Here is a 20,191-nt window from a genome sequence, read left to right on the forward strand (position 1 = left end):
CTCAAGTTCTCTCTAGAAAAAGAATAAAATAAAAAATACATCTTTGCAGAATGAACTTTATGAAACAATTCAGCTACACCACATCTGCATCGTATGGAGATTTTTGGAGAAAAATGCACCAGTTCTTTTTTCTTTTTTTTTTATAAACACTAAATTTATTCAGGAGATTATATGGATTTTATGTCTCCAAACACCAAAAGGTTATGTTTGCAGCTGTAAGAAGACAGTGATTACTGTGGTTTACAGTAGGCAGGGTCTCCGTGCTGCACTGACTGATACAAATAAATAGAAAAAAAATGGCATTATGGACAAAGTCACTATAAATAAGTAAAAACTAACAAATGATACATTTTAACAGCAAAAGGATCCAGATTTTTCTTTTTTTTGGGGTGGCAGGGTGGGGGGGAATGCTTACTTTTCAATCAATTCATAAGCTTTACTAAATAAAAGACTATAAAAGACTTAGTCTCAGAAGTCATGCTTTAAAATAGGTGATAACAGGTATCAACCTTTACACCAAAACAGTACAAGGACACCAGCAGAGGAATGAGCCACAAAACAAAACAGTGTTGAAGAGATTTAGGTCTCAGCTGAAACTGATCATAGGCCAACAGAAATGGAGCAATATGCTAGCAAGAAGGTTAAGTGGAAGGCAACACTGCACTTTTAGAGTGAGGTGACCATAGGCAGTGTTTTCAAAGCCAGGCTTTATGTAAACATTATTCACGCTTGGGGTCTTGTATGTTCTGGCTGTAGGAACCAGGCCCTGTAGGAGGTTTTCTAGAGTTGTTTTTATGGGAGAAAAAAAACCTACCAATTCCAGGCCACGTCTTAGTGTGCCATGAACCTATGCCCAAAGGGCTTGGTTAAACTGCTGCAATCAGTGGTGGTGGAAACCTATTCCATCCTCCCTTGGGTCACAATGGAAACAATGTCTAAAAGGCTTGATTAGTGGAGAGTTTCTGTGAACTCCCAACCTCACACATGCGCCAGCTACAGCATTGGAAAGGTTCCTCCTGGATTTTTTTCCACCTTTTTTTCCTCTTAGTAGCTGTACTCAATTCCACGTTCAAGGTTATCAAACACCCGTAGTGCAAACATGCAGTGACACAAAATGTCTCAAAATTATAGAAAATGAGATCCTTGTAGCACCTTACTGTACAGTGTAAGCTCACTTTATCGACCTGCTAAACGATTTGAAACAACAAATGATTTGGGTATATTTTGGGCAAATCAGGAGGTGATTAGGGGTAAGAAATTTGTGCAGTTAAACAAAGCAATGCATTTGCAGTGATGGTGAATTATGCCGGGAGATCACAAATCATAAATTGAGGGAAAACATTTCTATATCGTTATGCAGGAAATATTATTCCACTACAGAAACAAAAGAAAAGTCCCAACATGAAGCCAAAGATGACCAAAAAAGGAATAAAATAATACTCATTTAGTTTAATTTTAGTTTTTTTAAATTTATGTGCATGATACATCAGTAAAGTATCATAGGCACTTTTGCAATATGCAGTCATTTATGATCGAAGTTTCTCTGATAATTTCCCTTAAGTCAATGTAACCTTTGTACAAAGTTGTGACAGTTTTGAAAACATGCAAAGCTGAAAGACTTGATACAATTGACAACATAAGTTGTACTAAGAACACCAAAGCATTTTACAGTTGTTATTCATGCTTAGGCAATGCTTAAACATCAGACTTACCAGCAGTGAAGTCCTTGTTGAGGTCAATGAAAGCATTGGAGTGAGGCATACGCATGGCGCCAGTTAAACTCAGTGCTTTGCTGCACACTTCAGTCCTAAGAGAAGCCAAAGTTATAAAACAACCAAAGAATTTAGACACACCACAGAATTGAACTTCAGGTGTAACAGCACTAGAAATAAAGATAGAAAACTCTTAGTTTGGAAACTTTTCCATTACCTTTTGGTGAGATAGCAGACTACACTGGAGGAAGAGCTGATGACTCCAAAAACATCTGGAATCATGTCCCCATTAAAACTGAAAAGATTGTTTTTCTTTTAATGAAAACAAGACTTCAGGAGAGACGGAGATCACCAAAGTAGTCATTTTGAAGGACTTCAATGATGAGGGAGGTAAAACATGAGGTAATGGTTGCTAATATATTGGAAAAGTTAGATAAGATTTATTATTGAAAACTAAGACAAAAAAAACTCTGTAAAAACCAAGTTTGACTAAAAATGCACAAATGGAGCCAAAAATCGAAATCAAGCAAATTATTTAAAATTCAAAGCAATTCATGTAAATTTACACTGATACTTACTCCATGACAAGAGGTTGATCACTAAAGGTGTGATTCAGCTTAATCCCCCCTCCAATATCTATACAAAATGAAGAAGGTAAAAAGGCCTTGAGTATTAATGGTTTGACAAGAACACAGAACAGAAATCAGTGGTTTTGCTTAACTGAAGTCAACAGCTACAAATTGCTAAAAATAGCTAAAGCTTGAAATATTCATTATGCAATGGTTTTTCTTGTATATATATTCTGCCTGTAGTTCAATAAAAAAGGAATCCCTAAACAGAAAATATACACATAAAAAAGAAACTAAAAAAGAAACAAATCTGAATAATCAGGTGATGAGCTTCTACTGGCATTGTATATTAAGCAAAAGTTGGTAACATGTGGAAAATGAGGTATCATTTTTATTGATCTAGTTAATGTTTATTGTTTTGGACTGAATGGTGATAGCCTATAAAAGAAAAAAGGACAGCAGTTGCTAATAAAATTAACAATGTGTCTTTTAAATTACGGTTTCCCAGTGAGTCATGATATTGTGGCAGTGACCCTCCAAAAGGTCCTAAAAGTGAAACATCTATGCTTTCTTCACTGTAAATTACTGCAATACCAACTCTAAAACAGCAAATGAAAAGTTTGGCGGGCAATGTACACATTTTGTGATTTATGTTACATCATGTGTTGCAGCAATGATTGATTCACTAAGAATTACTGCATTGCAATAATATGCCTCCATCAACTTGTAATATAAGCAGTAAAATCTGTGGGGAAATTAATATGTGTGGATACAAAGTTTAGTATCACCAATGACAAATCTGAGCAAATGCATAATCTTGACAATGTTTTGCTTCTGTTGTAACAAGTGGATAGAGAGGCCAAGACTTTCTGTTCTCTCTACCAACCATTGTTTACAAATGCAATTTAAAAAAAATTAAAGTATCATCAGAGAGTAGAAACGGTTTTTGAGTTTCCATTTCAGCAAGCATTGATGGTTGTCGATCTCTATGTGTTAGTCCTGGGAGAGACTCGCGACTTGTCCAGGGTATGGCTTTTTCCTGTGACGGCAGGGCAGCATTTGTAAATAAATCACTATTAGAGCTGTACCTAATGTCTGGTTGTGCCCCCAAAAGATGAAAACTTCTGTTTCCTGGCCATTCTTAGCTGTGAGAAGGACATCCATCTGAGAGTCTCCATCATAATCTCCGGGAACCACGCTGGTGATGTTTCTGAAACAGCAAGAAAAGTACTGAGTAAACATAATGCTGAAATGCGAGTAAGTTCAGTTTGTCAGCACTGAACATACTTACAATCATAAATTAAGACCAGTGCCATAATAAAGCTAATGGAGTGAAATAACAAACACATATGCATACTTTCCCAAAATGTTTTTGGCTTGAACTTTGGGCTTGAAGTAAGGTGGTTTGGAGTCAGCCAAGAATATGACCAAATCAGTCTCTGAAACAAAAAGAAGACAATATAAAGACGTTTAAAAAATTTAAGTTTACTTACTTTTTATTTAAGTATATATTTTTCACAAGTCATTCTGAAATGTCATTGCAGAGAAAACACAGGTGCATTTAATAAAAATACAGCAAGACCAGGCTAATTGTCGTCCAGAGGTGGACTTCCCCCCCCTCTGGCTGCTATGAGACGTTTAAACTTCGGTTTTAAAAATAAAGAAGCAAACCAAAGCTACATTGTAGCTCAATGTGTAGGTAAAAACGCATTTTATATACATTAATACATGTCAAATTACATTTTATATTAAATTGATTACATTTAGTGTTTTAACTCAATATACATAATTTGTGCAAACTGTTAATAAGAAGCCTTACTGACTGTTTGCTGTGTGAAGTGTGGATGAGTAAACCTACGTTCTTTGATCGTGAAGATGTCTGTCTGTTTATCCGAATTAAAATCTCCGAAAGCTGCCACCGTCCCATAATTCCCGGGACCGAAAAGGTCGGCCGTTACATCTTGAAGAGCAAATGTGTTATACTGTCCCCCCAAAAGTAACAAAAACGCTAAAGTAATTAATTTAAGCGTCCAAATCATCTTCCTGTCAGTGTAGCTCCCAACAACAACACTGACTGTAATACGGCGCACTGCTTTACAGCAGAAGGAAATGGTAGCTGCTTTTTAAGTAATTACACATAACATTTAACGGCGTTAAGCATATGTCGTGCTTTTTTATTTCTAGTGGGAAAAGCTGCAAGTAACGTTTAGAAATAAAGATAAGTAATATGACATTAGAATTTCCTTATTTACGTCAGTGTCGTGCTCCCCGAGCTATTTCACAGCTATCAAGTCACTGAGAGTTACTTAGAAACAAACCGGAAACGGAAAGAAATTGTGTTCTTAATAAATATGAGACACATATTAACTATCGAAATGAGTGCGTTAATAAAAATAAATTCAATATCTTAACACGCAGAAGATAATTTGTGGAAACACTCGGGCTTTATTTACCGGTAAGCCACGGCAGAATTTAGCCTTATGATTTCTTACCCTATGCTGAGAAGCCCGATTCGCGTTTTATTTTGAAAGAAGCTACCGGATACACCTTAGCTTTGTAGCTATTTTAACATTTTCATAAACATGGCGAGCTTAGCAGATGTCGGGTGGAAGCTCTTGGAATTTAAAGCCCGATCAAAGCGATCAGGTCTGACATAACTTTGCATGATCTTCTGCATTGTGACACGCCCGCTTTTTCTGTTGTGCTTGCAGTGCCTCTGTACGTAGTGCCTCTGTTCTGCCCGTTTTAATGTGTCTACTGCACTGTTGGTAGAAGCATGAAAGGTCAGAGGTGTAAATGTGAAGCACTCAAGAGCTATTTTAAGAGCTTCTCATCAGGTCGCTGTGAGATCTCGCCCATAGTAAAACTGTGCTGCTGTATATTACTGTGTTAAACTGTGTTCCTGAAGGACTGTGCGGGCCTGTGAAAGCTGACACATTATGCTACTCTTGCGCTGTGGGAATGTGTCGGATATTGCACAAACGTTACCTAAACTCTTAACTGTCGCCAGCTGTAAGAAGCCAACCATTTTAAGAACTGCTGATAACCATCTACTTTAAAAGAGATCTTGGTGTGAAATTATGATTTAACAAGAGGTGTATCCCAGTGTAGCCTAATAACGCAGCATTCTGAAAGCATACCATTTATGTTATGAAGAAAAAAGTGCAGTAATTAGTCAAATTATGTCCTAATATAGTGATGTAGTCATTTAAACCATGTATTGTCATCTTTCATTATAACTCTACTCTTCATCACTCATTTCTAAAGAAATACAATGGATTGTAATTTCTTGCATGTTCTTGATTATTGTCGTCATCCCAGGATGTAATTCGTTGTTGATTCATGCATGTCTAAAATTGTAACTCTCTGCTACTAACTCATTTACTGTGAATTGCTGTAGATTTGTGATTTAGCTGAGAGTCGCTTGGCCTTAAATTCACCTTTTGAGAATGGCCGGTTCGGCTGCGATTACCAAGCTCCACCGGACAGTTTACAGACTCGGTAAGTAGTGACAGCAGATCTGAGGGAAACAGCTGAAGGGGACATAGGTGACGATATCTGGACTCTAGACCATATACTTATTTCACGATTACAGGAAAACATATGTTGTGAATGTGATCATCCTATTCCTTCAAACAGCAACCCAAAAAAGTTCTGGTCAGAACATTTTTTTCCGTGTTTACAAGAAAAGAAAACCATCTCATGCTTGGACTGTTGGGAATTCTGACGTGCAAAGTAGAGTATTACCCATAATCTTCTGTAATTTCACACTGTTGATACAGTGTGGCTTATGTGGATTAAACTCAGAAGAATTATATTGCTCCTCCACAGTAAGCATGAAAGATCCTGATATGGCACAAAATGAATTTACAGTATTAATGAAGTCACTGAAGTTAGTCAGGGGATTGTTTAAAACCAAGCAAACAGTGACAGCTTACATTTGTCTGATCTCATGTTAGAAATTAAAATTGGAACATTGTACTTCCTCCATGCCTGTTTAAAGTGTTATCTTTAAAAAGAGATGGATTGGCTTTGTCCCCAGCAACTTTTATGCTGATGGAAATTATGCTAATTTCAGTAAGAATGTGAATTTTTCAGTACCTGTGGTACTGACCCAAGGTCAAACCTATTAAAATGCAAATCTCAGCAAAGTGAAAAGTGTCTGAAAATGGAGAAAGTCTAACAAATTGGGGCTTCCCTCAAACTGCTACTCTCTCTCAGTTCAGAGGAAAATGTCTGCTCACGAGTCGCAGCTACTTTCTGAATGTTTAGCTCAGGGCTTGAATATCATTTTGTGTGCTGAGACTTTTGTGAGTCTCAGCACAGATGTGTTGCAGTGAAAAACAGAATGTACTGATAGCATGTGTGTATTGTTTCTGTGTTTTGTCTGCTGCCTGTTCTTGTGTCCCAAGCTGACAAAAGCCGTGGCCAAGAGCATTATCCATTCAGGTTGTCTTTGTGGACATACAAAGGTTTGTCCAATAGATATGACAAGTCATAATCTCTCTAAAGATAAACAGAGTTTGGTGGCCAAAGGTCAAACTCACTTTGACCACTCAAGATATGCCTCAAGACATTATGTGCTAATTCTTACAGTCAGATAGAAAATGTCAACACTTCTTTATTCTATCCAAAAGTTCAAAGGTCAGCTTTACTGTGATATCACAATGTTTGCAAAAACACTTTTTGTCCATTGTGCCGTAACATGGAAAAAGACATGGGGATTTTGGCGTTATTTCATAATTCGGTCTCTACCTTTTTAATTTCTGCATAAATTAATGGCTGTCAGAAGTCTCTTCCTGTTAAAATGGAGTTTTTCCTTCCCACCATCGCAAAATGCCACTTATAGGATGTTGTTTGATTGTCGGGGTTTTCTCCAGAATACTGTAGGGTCTTTATCTTATATTAAAAAGTCCTTTGAAACAACTGTTGTTGTTATTTTTGGCTATAGAAATAAACTTGAATTGAATTGAGATGAAATCTATATTACTGTATAGATCAATGTAAACATCAGCTTTAGTTTGATGGATACATACAACCGCAAGCCTACAATTTTAGTCTTCTTTTTTAACTGGAAACATCCAACAAAAAATAAATGTATTCTGAAACTGTTGCTAAACTTAAACCTCTAAAGAACATCAGTTTTGGGAATGCTATTGAAGGACTGTGTTTGCAAGTGTTTGTGTTTAATATGTATATTCTTCTTCAGGCTCCATCTATGAACCTCTGAAGCTGTCAAATCTCCAGCGGGAAGATGAACCCCTCTGGGAGAAGCTGGACCGCTACTACAGTGCAGGTAAATACATTTGCTCACTCTTTGGAAGCTGCGGATTAATAATGTAAAGATGTGTAGAAGAAATGGCAATCAGAGGAGTTTGCAGGCATTTTGGTACTTTTATGGAGGAGAGTGATCATTCACGTGTAATATTTTTCCCCTGATGTAATTGTATTAATTTCCACTCAATTTCTGCCATGTCATTAAACATAAGAGAAACTAGTCCCTGTTATTCCGTATTACAGGAACATTAGATCGCTAATTTCCCATAGTAATTCCAACATCATCAAGTTTATGAGTCTTTGACACCCACATAATCTACACAGTATCTCAGTGGTTTGACTTCATCTTTTATGTTCTCTCACTGTATAACTGCAGTGCACAGTGCACAGCTTTTAATATTTTAAAACTGCGCAGAAAAAGTTTCTACATTGTCTTAGATCAGAGGTTCCCAAAGTGTGGGGCCCGCCCATTGCAGGGGGGGCGTGGTATGAAAAGAAAAAAAACAAAGGAACGCTTTGGACACTGCTAGCATAATGGACAGGTTTTTAACGGGGCTCCCACACAAACGCAAAGCAGGAGATGAAGCATCGCCAAATATGCTTCCTAACATATTTGAAGCATATCTGCCCTTTAGCTTCACCTGCACCAGTGCCGAGGTAGCTCTCCCCTGCAGAATTGGTTTTCCCTGCGTCGGGAGGATCCGCTGGGCTCTCCAAATCACGGACAAACAGTATCCTACATTCTTGATTTTTAGTTCACAAACACTTGCTGTAATGACTAACTACTCCTGACATTTTGGAGATGTTAGCTCTTTATACAGTAAAGTGACAGCGGGATACAAATAACATCAGCCTGATCCTGCCATGATTTGTTCCCCGGTTCAAATCACAGACAAACAGTGTCCCACAGTTTTTTGTGTTTTTGAACCCATTTTGCACAAAGAGGCATTTTTTGAAAAAATGTTTTGATAGCAATGTTGAATATTATTACACAGGAAACAACAGAAACAACAAGTAAAATAATCACACCGTGACGCCTCTGCCTTTCTAAATAGAGGGACAGTAACTGCGTGGGTATATGTAAGTGTGTAAAACCTGCAGATAGTCAGATTAACAGTAACAGTATTTTGTCTCTATCTGCCATTCTGCAATTCATCTCATGTAAACAATTACATGGCGCACAGCGTGACGTGAAAAAAGGCACATACCTTTGACGTTGCGTGATGAACTCTGTATTCCTCGTCCACACGTAAACGCAGAAAAGGAGTTTTAACAAATCTCAGTTTTCTGTGATTCGATTACATGTGGAGGAAAGGCCCAAACGCATAGAAACAGCTGCGTTTTCAAAAATACCCATGTAGGTGTGGACACAGCGTAACAGAGTTAGTAGTGGATTTTACTACTACCTGTAATTTATTGCAGTTTACTTGTATTTGCTTAATTGTTTACTAAATGTTTGAGGTGTGAAATAAAGCGCAATGGAGTTTGGAAACAATATGAGTGTGTGTGGTTGGAGGATGTGTTTGTGCGAGGGGGTGGGGGGTTAGGTGATGGGGGGGCGCAAACATTTTTCTTGTAAAACAAAGAGGGCCCAGCAAAAAAAAAAAAAGTTTGGGGACCACTGTCTTAGATAATGCCTTGCACTGTTTCTGTAATCTCAACAGAGCATCAGGTTGCATGTGTTAAGGCATGATCATGATGGAATTTAAACATAATCTCTCTAACCTCAGCTTTAACAGTCTCCAACCAACAACAGTGCTTTCAGTGTGTAGCTCCCCTGTTAAATGTCACAGAAGATGATGTAGAAAGTTCCAAAATACCTGGAAAGAAAGGTTTTATAGCCTAGGCATTCTTTTTATATATTATCCAAAATGTGTCCTCATCTCTGTCTTGTGTACCTGTTTCAAACTATATTTTCCTAATTTACAAGGTGTCATTATATATTCGTCTGAGTTTTATTTTAAGGTTTATTCAGTTTAAATGCTGGTTTTACTGTGATGTTGGACTGGAAGAACCTACAGTGTTCTATAACTGGATATCCTTTCCTCTCCATAAACCTGTGGCCCACTGGCAACACTGCTGAGCTATTGTATACGGCAGTAAAGGCTGCATTTGTTTTGTCATTGCCAATATTCTTAAATTGCAGCCTTGGGTATAGTGATTACATCTTGCAGACATACATTATTGTTTGGAGAGAGACTCAGCTGGCAGGATAAAGGCCAGACATGGGAGTTCACCGATGTTAAAGATGCAGGAGCATTTACCGCAGCATGCATTGAGCTGCAGTGGTGAGAACAGTGTTTGGATCTGTTACTTAAGTAAAAGCAGCAAGAGCGGTTTGAAATAATGTGCAACAAGTAACGATCCCACTTTAGCAAATCTCAATATTGGACAGAGCTAAGAAGAAGTACTGGCACCAAAATGCAATTATAGCACCAGAAGTAAAAGTACTCATTAAGAAAAAAGCCTATAGTGCAGTGTTCTTTACATACTCTGTGACAATACTATATACCAGCGTTCCCCAACCCCCGGGCCACGGACCGGTACCAGCCCATGAGTCTTTTGGTACTGGGCTGCGAGAGGTGAGGCTTGGGTGTGAAATTTATGGTTTTCAGGGTTTTCATTGCTTTTTATGGTTAACTCGGTTTCCCTGGGTCTTTCCCTGTGTGTTATGAATAAATCTTCTGTTTTTAGGTACCGGTACTGATTTTATTTTGTTGTTTTTATCTGCGACCCCTTAAAGGCCAGTCTGTGAAAATATTGTTGGACATAAACCGGTCCGTGGCCCAAAAAAGGTTGGGGACCGCTGCTATATACTATAGCCTCTTAGAATATAATAGTCATATTAAAATCAAAATAATCCAAAAGCTAATAAACAAATCCTGGTAACTAATACCTGAAGCTGCAGAGTACATTTTATAAATGTTAGATACTCATCACTCGGTTGGTATTATCTGAGTAAGGACAATTAAATGACTTTCCAGTGTGTATTACTGCTTCAGAGCCTTTTAGGGTTTGGGCAGTACAGATACTGATACATGAGCACATTTCACCGCTGATGTCAAGTTCTTTTGACCTGTGTGATTGCAGTGTACCATGCCCTGGTACTGATCTGGTATGATTGAAAAAGAAAAGCACAGAACTCCAACCCTTCCTTGCAGACAACTGCCTCTGGTGAATAATTTTCAGCCGAGCTTCACAATCTATAAGGCGTGTGAGAGGGCAGTGTCTCTGTGCTTTCAAAAAAAAAAAACAGCCACAAAATACATAAAATCATGAACCTCATTGTGGTCTGCGAGAGCGTTTGTCTTCAAAAGGATGCGTGTGCATGAGAGAGCGAGCGGGCGAGAGGATTGAAAGGCCTTTAAGTTCAGAATAAAGAAAAGACAGAGTAATGGGGTAAAATTTACACAGAAAAAGAGAATAACTGAAATGTACTCAGACCTGGAACATTAAACGGTAGCCAGCGGGTGAGGGGGGGGGGGGGTGAGTGGTGGTTGGGAAAGGAAATCATGCCTAGCATATGTATGTGCTAAACTTATTGGCGAAAGCTGTTAACATCTTAGGAAGTCGAAGATGTTAATAGATAAAATCCCAACATATTGAACATATACGCAAAATCATGCCTACATTAGCAGAAGCTTGTCTCATTAGTTTGAAACTAACTGTGAGCTACAGACACACAAATTTGGTTATGGATAGCCTGTGTGGCTTGGTCCAGGTGATAATTCTAGAATGTGTAATCAATAAGGAGGCACCAGCCTCACTGCAGGAGAGATAAATACGCATTAGTGCTGATTACAGAATTACCTGCAGCTGTTAGTGCAGCACTGTGGCTGCCAGCCTTACCTCCCAGTCCACACAGGCACCTCCCCACAATGCCACACAGCTTTAGCATCCTCAATTTCAGAATTCATTCAGATCACCCGTTTGTATGTATTCTAGCCCGCTGTTCTATAAAAGTTAAGATTAGACTTTTTATTGCTTTCATTTATTGGTTTCATAAATGTTTGTGTGACAGGGACAATAAGCTGGCAGAAGGCTAAACAGCAAATTGCAGTCAAATGTGGGACTGTAAAGCTGCTGTGCTCCTCACAAATGGATATCGGTGTGTCTAGCGATAACCTTTTTCCTGACACAGCTTTTGGCTTATTTAATAAATTGCTGAGGTGTAACTAATAGCATTAATGTTGGTTCTGCTCTACTTAGATGTGCCTGTGAATATTACTTCTGAGCCATTGTACACTATTGCAGAGTTCAGGCACTGCAACACTTAGACTGAATGCATCTGTTATTAATCTCGTAGACTGTCAGAATGTCTGCCGTGAGACTGTTCTGTGTTTGGCGGCCTTAATGAGAATGTGAGGACAGTTAAACAAAATGGGTAATAAGGTGGCAATTTGCCGTTATTAGCTGGTCAACACGTATTGTAGTAATCTAAGCGAAATATGAAACAACAGAAAACTGTCTCTTTATGTTTGTTTTGCCTTCTGATGATAAACTGGATTCGCCTTTCTTTTTATTTTACAGTAAAATCAATACAAGTAGAGCCAGAGAGCCAAACACACTGCTTCATCTGAGCAGAAAGAGGTGGGTGCAGGAGGCAGCATCGTGTGTTGCCTCTGGCTGTGTAAGGCTATTGGATTCTGGTAATGCAGCTCAGGATGCTGTCCCTAAGGATCAGTGCTGATGCTGCCACTGTTGAAACATGGTGGACTTTTCTCCGTTGCTCTTTTGAAAATAACAAAAACCTAATGTACAGCAGCTAAATGGGCACGTCATCTCAGAAGGAATGTCAGTGCAGTTGGTGTTTTTCATATTTTTATTCTGTTGGTTTGTTTTGCAGAGTGCAACCAGGCAACTTCGACTGGCTGTGCGCAGATTTCCTGGGTAGAAGTAGAAATACTGATGTTGTGTAAATGATGTCGGTGCTCCTCTGCTCATGACATTTAAGGGATTACAGAATATACAAAAATTGTGGCCTTCTCCTGGCAGTGACCGTGAACAAAGATCTAAAAACAGGGTGACCTACATTAGCATTTCTTTCTTTTCTTTTCTTTTTTTCACCTGGAATTGCAAAAAGTGAAAACTAGGCTACAGGATCTCCTGCAGGATTTTTCTAGTGGAAGCCTCTCCTAAAAATAAGGAGCACATCTGCAAATGCCAGAAGACAGTATTACACTTTAATGAAATATATACACTGATCAGTCTGCATATTAAACCCACCTGCCTTATATTGTGTAGGCATGCCTTGGGCTGCCAAAACCGCTCTTGACTCATCAGGGCAAGCTGTCGTGTCTGGCACCAGGACATTAGCAGTGGATTCTTTGGGGCCTGTAGCTTATAGGCGTGGAGTCTCTGGCAACTGGGCTTGTACAAGTGCATCCCTCAGATATTCACACTGGGATCTAGAGACTTTGCACTGTTTCTCAAGTTGTTCTTGAGCACTGCTGCCAGTTTTGCTTAATATCACTTAAAATAATTTTCTTTGTCCATTAGGACCTTTTTTTGAGTAAAGTGCACTTGCACTTGCAGACTGTATGACATCTCTGATGGGTCTGAGTTCAGCCCAGTGAATTTCAAACCACACTTGTGATGTCAAGTCAGGTCAAAGGTAATACATGCTAATTATTAAAAAGCTGCAAACTCCTGCCTTTCCTCCTAGCCTTGAGTCATTGTTTATGATTTTGAATAGCTTGTCTCATGGATTCATGCTGTTTGCATCAATAACTGCGATCATACACAGCTCTAAATTAAAGAAGAGCTCAGCTTCTCCCCATGGACCCAAGCATCACAGTGCAGCAAAACAAAGAGGCAATTTTCACACCTTGTTATAATGCATGATTGAAAGGTATAACAAGCGTTCATTCTTTTTCTCTGTAGTTCCAGCCTCGCCTACAAATCTCCCCAAACCTTTTGTGCATTGTTTGCAGCTACACAACCTTGACTTCATTAGTTTCCTCTGCTGCCTCTTGTTTACTCCAGCTTGCATTGACTGGACTGGTTGCAACCGATTTCTTGATATTAAACAGTTGCACAGCTGACAACTACAAACAAGTTGTTAAATGAATCTAAATTAAGTCAAGTCACTCACAGACAAGCTCAGCGCTACTAAGCATGTTGAAGTGGATCAGATGTTGGCAACAGGTTGGTGTTTACTACAGGTACTTAACTCAAAGGTAGCACAACAAACATTTCTGTGTTTTATAGTATTTTAAACACACAGTAAAATGACATATGTGTCATTTACATTTAGATGATCACATTGTAAATGTTAAATAATACCAAAGTTAAAGGGCAAAGAAGAATAGCCGTAAAAAATGCGAACATTTACTGAGGCAAATCACAGCTTTGGGTGAGGATTTAGCTCAGGCGTCGGATTTATTTAAGGCTTTAGAAACTGCAGCTTTTGAAGTAAGCTAATGCATTTTTATTTGTCTCGTTGTTTCATTCCACAGTTGAAAAACAAGGAAAAGGAAAGGTAACTGCCCCTGAACCAGGTGCTGATTGTTAATATGTCTTGTGTGAAAGCATCTGTTAAAGGCTGGGTGCACCATTTTCTCACATGAACAAACTCGTGGCAGATATGACACAGCCCATTGGTCAGCCCTGATGAAGACGGGGCAGCTTCTGTGTGCATGTGTGTGCTCCTGTGGCAGTTTGCGTGCGCATTAATGTGCCCTTGGTGGCTTTTCATTAGGCGGCATGTTTATGTGTGTTTGGAAAATGACTGAAGACAATAAACGGTGCTTAGTGTGCAACAGGTGTAGCTCTCAGTTGGAACCGATTTGCTGCTATCAGCTAAGGCAGTAGTGCCTCCAGCATCAGCTTCTTTTGAGACCCCATAGATTTACAGAAAAAAGCCCCTGCCAGATAGCGGTATGTCGAAAACGCAGCGCTGAACATTGAGCTTGTTTAATTGTTGTGTTGGGGGCCGATTGGAAGCGCTTGTCCAATTCTAGCAGGGAACAAAGCCAACATTGTTATCGCCTGTACCCAGACCCGCTTGCCAATATACCTGCTTTCTTTCAGTTTTAGGGAGGAAAAGGGGTGGAGAGGGGTGAGGCTGGGGTGACAATGACAAACAAACCAGTTACATTTTTCCTTCCTTCTCTTTGTTTGTTTGTTGTTTTGTTGCCACCCCTAGCTCAGTCAAAGGCAGCAGTATTAAGCTTACGCTGCTGTGATTGGGGGCTTGTTTTCGCGTTATCAAGAAAAGAATACCAGGGAAGGTTTACCTCCATCTCTCATGGTTCATCACTCAATCTCCTCTCTCCCTCCACTTTTTTTTTTTTTTTTTTTTTAAATTTGGAACCGCTCTATGGTTTCTTGTTTATGTGGCATTGAGCACACACTTCACTGATTCAGCCAGTTCCCTGATAAAACAGGAAGCAGAAGGTATGGCTACTATCGCTCTGCCTTCTGCCTCATACTGATTACAGAAGAGAGAATAAGAATACGCCTCTTTTTTTTCAATTATTGCAGTCTTTTATCTTCACTTTGACTACAAATTTAGATTGTCTTGCTCTCTTATATCTTGCTTTTCCAATTATGTTATCTGTCTTTGTCATCTGCCTTATTTCTTTCATTCTCTTGGCAAGAAAAAGGCTTTCAGGATTTAACAAAATCTGCGTTAAAAATGATCAGCATCCCATATTCAGTATTTCATTGTTCACTATTTATGACAAATTAACACATATCTCATTGGTTGATCCGTACAGGGTTTGTGTTACATGCTGTAATTCTTTATTTGGGGATCCAATGGAGCTCTTCCCTCATGCCTCTTGAATTTATGGTTAGGTCACCTCATGAATTTATCATCCTACAAGTATCATTGATATCAGTCTACCTTTCCCATCTCACGCTTCAATAAAATTTATAGGAAAAGAATGTGAAGCCTTTTTCTAAACTTCTACATAAATGTAACCTAAAACACAATTTAGTTCATAATTGTTTCTTGTATTTCTGTACTGAATGTAATGTAGAACTATAGAACATTCCAAGAGTTTATACAATCCTTTCTTACAACTGTATATTTACTACATATTTTATAAAAGGTATTGTACATTATAGAAGTGCTGTTAACTGTGGTTACTCTGTTAGCATTGAGATGCAAGCAGGTCCTTTTGTGGCTTTGTGTGTGCATTTGTTTTTCATCCAACAGCTCGTGTCACAGATGTGGAATTGCAGCAACCATTATCTCAGCGTCAGCAGGAGTAGAGAAGTTATTGTTAAGACTGGTATGAATGATGAATATCAACGTTTGTGTATTTTCTCTTGTAGCATCTGCTGTGGAACTATTCGGATACCATCTGACTTCTTCCATCTTTTTGCTCTTGTTTTTTTTTTGCTTTTCAATCTATTGCTGTTTTTTTTTCCTTTCTCATCATCTTCTCTCATTTTCTCCACACTGTCGGTGCAGTGAAATGGCCCATTGTAAAAGAGCAGACTGTGTGCGTCTGAGACATTAGCTGCTGATTTAGTGGGACATTAGCTTGATGGATGGCTAGGCAGAAAACTCCTAACAACAGTTGATTTGCATCCAGAGAAACTTGCAGCTTGAGACTGAACAATGTTAAGCTCTCTCTTGTTTATGTTCTACATCTATTGAGGACTTCCACTGCACCGTTTCACAGCAGAGGAAACTCGAGACCTTACCAGTTTCAAATTGAGCAATAGCAAAGCATCTCCACTCGTTTTATCCTGCTTGACTTTATGATTGTTTGATGCAGTTGAAGTCGATTCTTTAACAGATGTATTATAAAACATTGTTTCTATCCATTGTTTAAAAGGTCAAAAAGGAGGGAAAGGAAAGGTGATGCACAAAGTTGCTTTGTCCATCACCCATGAAGTCCTGTTTTTTTAAGCTAGACTTGAGCTTTTTGCCTGTTGCCCTGAAGCATGTGTGTTTCTTATTGCCTGTTTTACTCTTAATAGGTCCACAACTCACAAAAACCCCCATCATGTTATAGTGAAATGAGCAGTAGTGTCTCTGTTTATCAGAGACTTTTTTTACTACAACTGCACATGTTCTTGCAATTAAAGGTTTTGCCCTTTGCTGGCCATTAGAAAATATATTGGATTACAGCACCTTGACATTGGCTTCTCTCTTCTTTTCTGCGCCAGGGACTTTGTGTATTTTCTAATATGCAGACTGTGGGCAGGTGAACGAAACCCAGTGTTGTCTGTTTGGTTTACTGTCTGCAAGGTTGCGCTAAAACGCTTGGCTGAATATCATCAAACCTGATGGAAGGGTGGAGCGCAAGCAAAGAAGTAGCCCTATGAATTTAGTACACCCGTTTCACTTTTTAAAAAATTGTTACCTACAGTATTGGCCTTGGCAAAAGACGGCATCCTCTGAATGTCCTTCTGTTTAATGCTAATTCACCCCATCAGCCTCTTTATCTGACTGCCAATGTGACTTCCATTTTCAGTTGACTGAACACATATGCATGCACACACACAGATGACATTCCCACCCTCTCGTCCCGCTTTCAGTAGCCTTCACTTTTTATTCATACACACATATATTTTTTTCTCCTTCACACAGACACATCTCTTCTTGATCTGGTTTTCCTTCATCTGTGTCTCCTTCCGTCTCTCTCGATATCACTCTCCTTCCTGTCCGTCTCTCTTTTGCTCTGAAACAAACGACAGTGCAGAATGGATGTCCCCTTCATTTGCGTCGGCATAATGTTCTGATGAAAAATGAAGTGATCCCTCCAGACAGATTAGTCATCAGCGAGGGGACCTCTGCAGGAGAGGTGTGTGGGCATGTGCGTGTGTGTGAGAGACATAAATTACTCTCCCGGAGCCCTTCTGTTTGACTATGCAATATTTCAGCATATATTATTGGAGAGCTACGATCTGTTTTTGTATTAAGATCTTTGAACCGTTGTTCAGTCCTCAATAACTAATGCTGAGCATGAACCTTGATGAACTTGAACCATCCTAGTTTATCTTTGCTCATCCATGTAGTGCAGACAGACTTTCACAGTCAGGACTCCAGCTGAAAAATGTCCCTTTTTTCCTTATGAAATGACCTTGGTCATTACCTGCTGTAGTACATCCCACTCTGGTGACACCAAAGCAATTAATAGATGGGGGCACTCTCTCTTTATACTAGCTCATCCTGGCACTGTAGAGTCGGAATTCAAGGGATTTTTGTTTCTCTTACACCAACATCACAGTAAGTGTTGCTTATTAATATGTTTAGAAAATGCCTACTGCTGGATTCAATTCTGTTGCAAACATGCTTTTAGTTGTCTGGGTTATATCATAACATGTATAGCCTTTATGGCAATCATTTGGGAAGCCTGGTTTTTATCCCATATATCTAAAAATCCTGTGAAAATTAGTTGCAGACATTTTCTAACTGGAAAAATGAAAAAAGTTTCAATTGTAAATCAGGAACCAAGTGTTAGACATTTAATTCTGTTTTTGCAATTTTAAAAGACTCTATATAATTAAAAGAAAAGAAGGGGGCAAGCAGAGTAAACATCTAAATTATTAACAAGACTGAAAGTCCACAGTACTGCCAATAGCTTTGTTAGGCTGTACTTAGGCACAGTGGTGTTTTTGAGCTAAATGGTAAATGTGTGCTGGCGTGCTTGCAGTGACAGCGGTATTCAGTCTTAATAGTTATACAGGTGTTTGGTCATAAATCAATGGAAAAGTAAAACCTTGGATCTGATTACACAAATTAAATGTCAGAGGATGATTAAAGTTATTAAAATTCACCCAAAGGGGGTCATGAATGTCTGTACCAATTTTTGGGATCTGAGTGAAATATGAAATGTGAATCTCATGATAGCGCTAGAGGAGATCGACATGCTGTAAACAAGAATCCTGGTTTCTGTAATGGGAGATGGGGGATTAGATAAATCTTACATCTTACTGGTGTCTTTGCTGTGCATACCATAAGTGGCTTTCTAATCTGCTTTTTGTAAGAATTTATGTACACGATAAAGACTTCACACTGGTGCAGTTACAGCAGAGCAGGTGAATGAATTAAAAAAGTACAAAGAGTGATGTGTCGTATTTAAAAAGAATCGGCTTTGCTGATTTAGACACGCAGTCGGGATCACATTTTCGATTCCTACAGTCAAAACTAGAAGAGCTTGTGGCGTTTCAAGGCTGATGGTGCATTTTGCATTTAAAAAAAACAATTCAAGTGTTTCAGGAAGAATAAATTCACATGTGAATTTAATATGTCATACCCAGATAACCTGTGTGATGGGATTTATATGTAGTATGTATTCGTATGTAGTATTGTTCACAAACACTTTTCTGGACACAGTACACACTACAACTTTTAAGGACAGAAATTGGGACTTCTGTGGTTGCAAAGGCATACATCTATAGGCATTTTTTTGTTTTGTTTTTTTATTTCCAAGTCTAATATTGATAAAGCAATGCTTGCTTTTCTTAAATTACTTTCAAAAATCAATAAGTTGGGTTACTTTTTGTTTGTTTGTTTGTTTGTTGAGCCAAAAATGTGCAATTAATTATTTCCTGGAGTAGTGTTTCCTTTTTCATAGCATCTTGATTCTAATGTGGCTGCAAAAGAGGTTAAAAATACTTAATTCATGAAATTATATAGTTTATAATTGCTTTAGCAATATATGAGAACATGTCAGATTGTAGTCTGAGGTTATGGAACAAGGGTGAGAGGACCAGAGGCGACGGGCAGTCAACCCCGCTAGAGGCCAGCCACCATGGTACAAGTCGAGAACAAGGTCACAGGGCTAGGGGGCACCTAGCAGAGGCCCCCTGACAAGGAGGAGGTCCAAGCTACCCTGAGCCAAAGTGGCCAATGAACACACCAGAACATCCAGTCACATAAACAAGCAACCACATCCCAGGGAGGGGTAGGAGCAGGGAGTGGTGACCATGTTCCACAGGGTCAAGGCTCAACAAGCCCCAGACCCAAGCCCAGCCACGCACACACACACCCACATACAGACCATTCACTCACTCATTCTCACCCACTTTTTTCCCCAGCTCACTCAAGCAGTGTAGAATTTTACTGTGCTAAAGAAAACCTAAATTAAAATGATGACCAAGTTTCCTTACCCTCATAGAAAACATGGTTAAGTCTGTAAAGTATTTAAACATGAGCAAGCTGACACTCTCAAGCAATGTGCCCTATAAAACATTAACATAAACTGGCTCTTGTCACCTTATGCAGCAAAATGCCATTTTTTTTTTTTGTTTGAATGAAAAGGAAAAAAAACAAACATCTTTAGTCAAAGTCATATTCCTCCAGGACCAGTTGCTTTTTCTAAACTGTTGCCAAGAAGCCATCTGTTGTCACTCTGCCTAAAACTAAAAGAGGAGTGTGCCAAGTAAGTTTATTAGATCAGTTTTTGTCATCTTTGATCAAAGAAGAAAAAAAAATGCATGTCAAATATCTTTGCCCAATCTTCTTCTAAATGGAATTTAACATAATCTAATTTTACCCGAGTGAATTTATGCCTGAATTTGCATACAAACAGATCCAGAGAAATGGATGAGGCAGTGACACAGCTGCACACCCTGAGGAATTTTACAGGTCAACCATTACAGCACAAGAGAGGTGTAACCTTGCTCTAGAGCTAGTTAAATATATTTCACATGTCACAAATGAGGACT

The 20,191-nt window shown here is 38.9% G+C and overlaps 2 protein-coding genes across 4 annotated transcripts in view; one reads left to right on the forward strand and one right to left on the reverse strand.

The window, feature by feature from the left end:
• itfg1 (integrin alpha FG-GAP repeat containing 1) overlaps positions 1-4,446 on the reverse strand; it is a 156,633-nt gene extending 152,187 nt beyond the window's left edge. Inside the window, exons 1-6 of the mRNA XM_026175418.2 lie at positions 4,140-4,446; positions 3,639-3,720; positions 3,370-3,491; positions 2,291-2,348; positions 1,930-2,007; positions 1,713-1,807 (exon numbers count right to left, since the gene is read on the reverse strand). Coding sequence (XP_026031203.1) covers positions 1,713-1,807; positions 1,930-2,007; positions 2,291-2,348; positions 3,370-3,491; positions 3,639-3,720; positions 4,140-4,320 — 616 coding nt within the window. The 5' untranslated portion in view covers positions 4,321-4,446. The remainder of the gene's footprint in view (positions 1-1,712; positions 1,808-1,929; positions 2,008-2,290; positions 2,349-3,369; positions 3,492-3,638; positions 3,721-4,139) is intronic.
• A 373-nt stretch (positions 4,447-4,819) lies between these two features.
• phkb (phosphorylase kinase, beta) overlaps positions 4,820-20,191 on the forward strand; it is a 104,743-nt gene continuing 89,371 nt past the window's right edge. For 2 of the 3 annotated variants that reach the window (XM_026175432.2, XM_026175439.2), the window contains exons 1-2: positions 4,839-4,927; positions 7,491-7,577. In XM_026175432.2, coding sequence (XP_026031217.1) covers positions 4,864-4,927; positions 7,491-7,577 — 151 coding nt within the window. In that variant the 5' untranslated portion in view covers positions 4,839-4,863. Of the gene's footprint in view, positions 4,928-5,681; positions 5,783-7,490; positions 7,578-20,191 lie in introns of all 3 variants that reach the window. The other variant, XM_026175454.2, reaches the window with a different exon arrangement.

The sequence above is a fragment of the Astatotilapia calliptera genome, chromosome 1 (assembly GCF_964374335.1).
Source record: "Astatotilapia calliptera chromosome 1, fAstCal68.1, whole genome shotgun sequence".
Lineage (NCBI taxonomy): Eukaryota > Metazoa > Chordata > Actinopteri > Cichliformes > Cichlidae > Astatotilapia > Astatotilapia calliptera.